Source organism: Lactuca sativa, chromosome 8, assembly GCF_002870075.4.
Source record: "Lactuca sativa cultivar Salinas chromosome 8, Lsat_Salinas_v11, whole genome shotgun sequence".
Taxonomy (NCBI): domain Eukaryota; kingdom Viridiplantae; phylum Streptophyta; class Magnoliopsida; order Asterales; family Asteraceae; genus Lactuca; species Lactuca sativa.
In genome coordinates, this window is record NC_056630.2 from 8740758 (window position 1) to 8749008 (window position 8251).

At 35.6% G+C, this 8251-nt stretch overlaps 2 protein-coding genes across 4 annotated transcripts; one reads left to right on the top strand and one right to left on the bottom strand.

Annotated features, from left to right (window-relative positions):
• The first annotated feature begins 248 nt into the window (after positions 1-248).
• On the top strand, positions 249-3521 carry LOC111876591 (protein FAR1-RELATED SEQUENCE 11). Its single transcript, XM_023873144.2, has 3 exons — positions 249-394; positions 1065-2495; positions 2565-3521. Exons 2-3 carry the CDS (start codon positions 1101-1103, stop codon positions 3387-3389), a joined length of 2220 nt encoding a protein of 739 aa, XP_023728912.1. The 5' UTR covers positions 249-394; positions 1065-1100; the 3' UTR covers positions 3390-3521.
• A 2892-nt stretch (positions 3522-6413) lies between these two features.
• On the bottom strand, positions 6414-7933 carry LOC111876599 (probable WRKY transcription factor 27). 3 transcript variants are annotated; one of them, XM_042897127.2, is made up of 4 exons: positions 7348-7933; positions 7148-7261; positions 6894-6978; positions 6414-6790 (listed from the first exon to the last, which is right to left on the bottom strand). In XM_042897127.2, the coding sequence occupies exons 1-4, from the start codon at positions 7677-7679 to the stop codon at positions 6773-6775; spliced, it is 549 nt and encodes a 182-aa protein (XP_042753061.1). In that variant the 5' UTR covers positions 7680-7933; the 3' UTR covers positions 6414-6772. The 3 variants fall into 3 exon arrangements, with proteins under 3 accessions (XP_042753061.1, XP_023728928.1, XP_023728918.1); XM_023873160.3 differs by having other exon boundaries at positions 6901-6978; positions 7348-7931; XM_023873150.3 differs by lacking the exon at positions 6894-6978 and having other exon boundaries at positions 7348-7921.
• Between the last annotated feature and the right edge of the window lie 318 nt (positions 7934-8251).

Below are 8251 nucleotides of genomic sequence, written 5' to 3' on the forward strand. Positions count from 1 at the left end.
TTTGTGCTATTTACCCGTTGTTTAAATTTAAAATATAAAAAACACTTATATTATAATAATTCAATATTTTTCTTATTTTCTTATCATTTCAAAGTTTTCAAATATTTTATATTTATATTAAATTTTTTTTTTTAAAAAAATTAACTGTGAGTTTCACAACTAATTTTTTATAAAGTTTAATTTTTAAAACATTGACAATTTAGCAAATAATCGTCATTTTTTTACCGTTTTTGATAAAACTTTAGAAATTAAATTTTAAACCAGCAATCCCAAACACGGCGCTCCGTTCCAACTCCGAAATTTCCTATTTCATGGAATCTGTAGATCGACTGGAGTGAAGGATCCCCGCCGGTAAGGCGATTTGAAGCTTAATCTTCGCCGGTTCGTCGACTCGGTACGCTGTCCTCATATCTGCAATTTTAATTATGCAATCACAAACACTTTGAACCCTACTCATAGAGTGAAAAATACGATTATTGCACATTTAGCTATAAACCGACGTCCGAAGCATCTTAGTCGAACAATATATGGTTATTAAACCCCGTAGCCGTTTAATCGAATCCATATACTCGAATGAAGAGCTTCCGGTTATTTAATAAGGAATGAGGAATATATCGATTTGTTAGGGTTTTAAGCACATATAGTATATACTACTGTGTTAGATCGTCATTTTACCCCTACAGTCTTGTTTGGTTTTGGACTAGCTGATGCTCTAATTATCGTATTCGTTGGGTTGTTTTGCTTTTATTCAAGATTATGCTCTGAATCATGAACCTCAGCGGCTACGCATTTAGATTCTTGATTTTTAGTTTCCACAGTTATCTATTAGCACGCAAATCAATGAAGGGTTCAGTAGTTTGAAGTAATTTCATGAAATCGCCATGTAAAATTCTGTAAACTTATCTGAAATTACGTTTTTCATTGTTTATGCCAACATCTCTTGATATCATTGCTGGAAAAGCTCTGCAGCAATCCGAATCCTAGTGGGCATTACAATAACTCCTATTGATATGATCAGTGTCCTCAATGTTCACATCTCAATATTTTTTTTTTCTTATGTGTAGGTACTATACTGTAATTTACACAACAAGATTACAAGCATGATGAAAGAAACATCCGAAAATGGAACAGATTTATCAGCAGATGACATCGGCACCATTGAAGAGATTCCAGAGGACACAATTTTATCCAGACAAACTTCAGTCAACCTTGTCCCTTTTATCGGTCAAAGATTTGTTTCACAAGATGCTGCTTATGAGTTCTACTGTAGCTTCGCAAAGCAATGTGGGTTCTCAATCCGCCGCCATCGTACCCGTGGTAAGGATGGTGTGGGGCGGGGGATCACAAGGCGGGATTTCACCTGCCACCGTGGTGGGTACCCACAAATAAAGCCTTCAGAAGATGGAAAGGTACACAGAAACCGAAAATCCTCACGTTGTGGATGCCAAGCTTATATGAGAATTGTAAAAAGAGCAGATTTTGATGTCCCCGAATGGCGTATAACTGGTTTTAGCAACGTACATAATCATGACCTTTTGAAGTCAAATGACATCCATGCCCTTCCTGCGTATTGCACCATGTCATCGGATGACAAGAGTCGGATTTGTATGTTTGCAAAAGCCGGGATGTCGGTTAGACAAATGTTAAGGCTGTTAGAATTGGAAAAAGGCGTGAAACTCGGTTGTTTACCTTTCACGGAAATCGACGTGAGAAATTTACTTCAGTCATTTAGAAACGTTGACCGTGATTCAGACGCCATTGACCTTCTCAAAATGTGTAAAGACAAGAAAGATAAAGACCCAAACTTTAAATACAACTTCAAGATCGATTCAAACAACCATTTGGATCATATTGCATGGACATATTCATCTTCAACTCAATCTTTTGACTCTTTTGGAGACGTTGTGGTATTTGACACGACTCATAGATTGGATTCATACGATATGCTTCTCGGGATTTTTCTTGGGGTGGATAGTTATGGGACAAATTGTTTTTTCGGTTGTGTTCTTTTACGCGATGAAAACATACAGTCTTTTCGTTGGGCGTTAAAGACGTTTTTATCCTTCATGAACGGGAAGGTTCCGGAAACAATATTGACCGACCAAAACATGTGGTTGAAAGAAGCGATTGCGATTGAAACACCGAGGACAAAACATGCTTTTTGCATTTGGCAAATCATTTCGAAATTTTCTGATTGGTTTTCTGTGTTGCTTGGATCGCGATATGATCAGTGGAAAGCTGAGTTTCATGGGATTTATAATTTGCATTTGGTTGATGAATTTGAATTAAGGTGGAGAGAGATGGTTGATAGGTATGGACTCCATGGAAACAAGCATATTGTGAGCTTGTATGCTTTGCGAACTTTTTGGGCTTTACCTTTTTTAAGATGCTACTTTTTTGCTGGAATGACAAATACTTTTCAACCAGAGTTAATAAATGCTTTCATTCAACGGTTTTTAAGTGCACAATCTGTTCTCGAAAATTTCATAGAGCAGGTATGTATTATTGTATTATGTATTTCCAATTTCTATTCATATTAACATATATATAATTTTATTATCCAGGTGGCAGTGGTGATGGAAGCTAAAGATCAAGCGACATTAAAACAGAAAATGATTCGACGAAATCAAAAAATATCTCTAAAAACGGGTTCACCAATCGAATCACATGCAGCCACTGTTCTCACACCATACGCGTTTTCCAAATTACAAGAACAGCTGGTGTTGGCCCCACAATACGCATCCCTATTGGTCGATGAGAGTTACTTCATTGTGCGCCACCACACTGAAATCAACGGTGGGTCAAAAGTAATCTGGATTCCAGATGATGAATTCATCAGCTGCAGTTGCCATGATTTTGAATTCTCAGGGATCCTCTGTAGACATGTTCTTCGTGTTTTGTCCACAAATAACTGTTTCAATGTCCCATATCAGTATTTACCCATTCGTTGGCGAAGTCAAATTGGTACAGGAAATGACCAAAATGCCCAGAACCAGATGTTACAGTTACAGTCGGTGGTGTCTAGTTTGGTTTCTGAAGCTGTGGAGACGGATGAAAGGTTGAATTTTGTTTCTGGTGAAATTAATATGGTGTTGACTCGAGTCAAGGAGTTTCCGGGAGCTTGTAATGATATGGCTTATGATGATGATGATGATGATAGTACACCGGATTCGTTGATTCTTCCGGAAGTTGAGGATTCTGATAATAGTATTGTTCATGGATTTACTAGGCATTCTCATGAAGGTGGTTTAAATTTAGGGAAACTGAAAGAGAGAAGATCGAATTCAAAGAGAAGACTGGCGTGTTGCGGGCAGTTTGGGCAGGATGCTAATGACTGCCCGTTGATGGGAAGTGGTGATATGAATGGAGATGGGATGGGGTTTTTATAAGGGGTATATCATATATGATATGGTAATTGGTAAAGGTTGGTTAGATGTATAATTTTATTTTGTTTTCATGTTAATACAAATCAAAATTACTATCGTTTATCAATCACAATGCAATGACACTTCTGTTCTGAATTCTACATCATCATTCCAATCGCATCTGATTTGGGGTACTCGATGATGTTGGGTCAATTAACATGATTTATACAACATAACAACATTGTTTGGCATAGAGCTGCATATTGTCGGTTCTAGGCCGGTCTCGACCAGTCTGGTCTTTTTCGGGGTCAGTCTCAGAATAGTCCAATCTTTTTTCGGATCTATCCCAAACGGTCTTAGGCCGGTTTTTTTTGGACATGATTTTTTTCGATCCAATTGTTTTTGGGACCGGTCTCGGTCTTTTTCGGCCCGGTCTCGTGTTATGTCTGCACGCCTTTTTTTTTTTGTCCGGTTTCAGTAATTTTACGTTTTTTTTCGGTTAACAAATGTATGATTAACACCAAAATGATAGATTAAGACTTAAGTTTAATAAAAGAAAAAAAGTAAAGATGTTAAATAATACGTGATTAAAAATTGTATAATTAACATAAAAATGATATATTTATAAAGTTTGGCCACGTGCCTTGGTCTATTTCGGATCGATCCCAAACGTTCTCGGGCTGGTCTTTTTCGGTCTGGACTCGTCTTCGACCAATTAGGTCTCGATGTTTTTTCGTGTCTGTTACAAAACCGGTCTTATTGTGCAGGTCTAGTTTGGCAGCACACCATGGAAGAACAACATAGTAGCTGTAGCCCAATCCTTGACAAGCTTGGCTTGGGTTGACCCACGACCTGAGCTAATTGTCCCTTAACCTAATTACCTAACCCTATAAATATAATACTTTCTCCTCCACGTGGGGATCCTTAGTGCGGATCCTTAATTATGATATATGAATCCCCGCTATACACTTGCACTTTTCCCACCAAGATGGTTATCTAATCTCTCCGACAATGAAAAGCATCTCCTCTTACACATCGATCAAACTTGGTCGCATAGCCTGCTTCCAATGCACACTCCCTTCCCCGAGGCAATTGTAACGGTTTCTCTCTATAATGATAGTTAAGAATCAAATGTAGAACTTACAAACAACTCCTATCTTATATCTCCGATCCAACTCCAAAACTCATGGGTAGATGCTAGTTCATATAAGTTAGTATGTAATATTTTGTTGGGAATTTGCGACTGAAATTTGTTAGTTATTAGTTATAAGTTGTTAGGAAATTATGTTATCTAAGGTTTAACTAATTATTAATTATTAGTTGATTTGTGTTGAACTTTTTATTACTTATTTTTAAATAAGCATATTAAGTTATTGAGTATCGATGGGTGCAATAAACTCCGTTATAGGTTGCAACTTTTACTCGGTGCATTAGTGAAAGAAACCAAACTTTTTGACCCTAGCCGTTTGTCCTTGTTGGTAAACCTAAAAGAAAAAACGCTTAGAACATCTCCAACAATACTCAATTTTTATAGTAAAAAGAGTTTATAACGGTTCATCTCCAACCACTCTAAATTCTATTTTACATTCTAAAAATATAGTATAAAGAAACAAAGTATGTTGGAGATTGTATATTTTACACTCCAAATTTAAAGTGTAATTATTTATTTCTCTATTTATAAAATGTAAAATAGAGTTTTTTTTAAAGCCTTTAACTCTACACTCTATAAATAGAATGTAGTGGCAAAAATAAAATAGGGTCGGAGATGCTTTTAGAAATCGAAAATATATGTAAAAATCATTTATAACCAATATGATAAAAAGTCAATATTTGGTTGTTGGATTCTAGAGGTGGGTACTGGTTTTAAGCCGAAAGGGAACTGCAAACAACATGCATTGATTTTGCAATCTTAAAACAGTTATGTGCGGTTTTTCAAGTGGTATAGCTTTGTGGTTTTTTCCAATAGTACGGTTTCATAATAAAATGATGTGGTTTTCTATTGTGGTACGATTTTAAAACACCTAAGAGATGAGAAGTAAATCGTTTTTTGATTAAATTTTTAACATTTAAGCCTTTTACCCAAGATGTCTAGCCCATAAACATGAACCAACTTTTATGCTTTACTTTTTCAGCCCAGAATCCATAATGGAAGTTGGAAGATTGTACTATTGTAGATGGCGGCTTGGTTATGTTCGAACTGAAAAAGAAAATTGAATTATCTCGATCCTCACATTCTGCTTCAGTTTATTCAAAAATGAATATCAATAAATCAATGTAAATAATATATTATATAATATAAATGATAATATTTTAATATATATAATAATTATAGTGATGCAGTTCCGTTTTGAGTGTTGGTTTGTAGGGTAAAACCGCACCGACTTCAGTTGTTTTTTTGTCAAATTAAAAATCGTATAATTGGTTTTTCTATCTTGTTGTTTTCATTTTTTTTTGGCTCGATTCCCCTATTGGATCCCAACATTTCACCATAAAAATATATAAACATAACTCTTATTACATCAAAAATACACGTTGCTATGAAATCTTATTTTGACGGCTTGGTAGATCTTGAGATTACGAGTGTATTAGACATGAAGTTTTTGAAAGCTTTTAATTTTCAGTTTTTTAGAAAAAAATGGAAAAAACAATTTGTTTGATAGTAAAATCTTTTAGTTTTTATGTAATTTTATGGAACATAAAGTTTGTTTGAGAGTAAGAGTTTTTAGCTTTTAGCTTTCAGTTTTGGTTTTTATTTAACTTTCCATCTTTAAAAGCTAAAATCTATCATTGTCAAACAATTTTGCATAACTAAAAACTATAAATTTCAGCTATCAATTATTAGCCTGTACGGTTATTTTGTCAAACATGCAATAAAATTGAGGTTTGATTTTCAGATCTTGTAAATAAACATTGTATAAAGTAGAAACCACGTCGGATTTTTTTTGTTCGCAAGTCCTTTTCCGAACATATCTCAAACTTAACATTCGTTTCTGCCATATGATTCCTTATTCTTTGAAAGAATTGAGTGAAAAATAATGCCACAAGAGAGGCAACCATTCAACATTCCTTTTGCCACAAAGATTCCACATTCCATGTAAAAGAAGGGATTACAAAAAATTAGAGTCCATTATCGTTAACATCATTTTCACCCTCACACTATTGAGTATTGAGTATACTATCACTATAAGTTAAGTGAATTCAAGAGGAAAATTTATCATGGACAGTCATCGGAGATGGGTGGTGGTAGGTGGGCCATAGTGGACTTATTACTCCTAGTGCTGCCGGCGAGAGGGCTCCGGTGGGTGGGTCGAGGGTGCATGTGTTCTCCTGAGTATGAAACTATAAAAACGGTGGGGTCCACGTGGCTCTGCTCCACTTGCTTCCTTGCCCCGCAAGCTTTCGTTGTGCTACACTTGTAATAATTTCTGACCACATAAACATATATAAACCATTTTACCAACATTAATTCTCATGTAAATATATATTTAATGACTTAGAAATTAATTATCTAAATAAGCATTATATTACTTTGTACCAAAAACATCTTCGTAACATATTTTCACAAGCGACACTTCGTTTCAATCCAATCCAACCCATATGGGGTTTTTCATACCTAGAAATCCAAACATCAACATATATATATTTGTATTTTCATTTATGTGTATAGTTATTTATATATGCGTGTATATTTGAATTTCATGGTATGTATATGAGGATATATTGGGGTTTTTTTTTTCCAATTCTACATGTTTATATACATAAAAAAGAAGATATATGAAAACCTTGGAAAGGGGGAGCCTTTGATGGGTTTTTGACCATATTTCCTCCATGCCCATGTATCACTACATAACTCCTCTTGTGTCAGTTCAACCACCACCTTCTTCTGCTGGTTTTTCCTTCAAATTCAATCGTTTTTTTTTTTCACAAATCAATTTCTATTTTTCATGGAATATAAGCCCCAAATTACAGAAACATTAATTACCTTTTTCTACTTGGTGTCTCATTGGAAAACGAGTCACATGAGCCATCAAACACCGGCAGTTGTTCATCATCACCAGAAACAACGGCGGTGGCGGTGGTGCCCAGCCGCTGAGAACACCCTTCTTTGTATACTTCCTCTAATCCCTCCGATTGGTTCTCTCCGGTATTTGAGTATGAAAACTGGTATATTTCATTTCCAGATGCTACAGTTTCCACCATATCAAAACCATCATCGCTGGTGGTTGTGTTTGTACCGGAGGCGGCAGTGGTGGCATCGGTGGAGATGGTGGTGTAGCTCCTAACCACCGCATGCAAATCCCATTCATCATCCATTTCGTGAAGGAAAGTGTTGCCTTTCTCCTTCTGTCAACGTATACGTGTGTGCCAGTAGGAGGAGACACCGGAAAAGCGTTGACTTTTGAGAGATTGTGTGGATGAACGCCGGGGAGTTTGACTTTATTATTTTAGAAGGGATGTACTCAAAGTAAAAGGTGAATAGGTGGTTATATAAGAAACACAAGTTGTGTGCTCTCCCTCTGACTTTTGTTCGAAATGTCAAAAGGAAGGACCATTTCTTGATTTGCTTTGACCAAGGGGAATGGACACATAATTCATGAAATGTGTGGACCCAATCCAACACTTGTAGAAAAAAAAAATGAAGATTTTCTTTAAGGTGTCAAACTTCCAATTTATATTGTGAATGGCCCAAAAAGATCCTTTGTCTGATTAATAGCCTCACATAATGAGGCTGCCCTAAGTTTAAGAGACCTTCTAGAAAATACATAATATATATATGCACATAATTCATGAAAGGATTAATTAATGGTATATATTGCTAACAAATTATCTAAATTTTATTTATTAGACACCAAAGTTCTAATTAGGAAACATAAACTATTACTTAA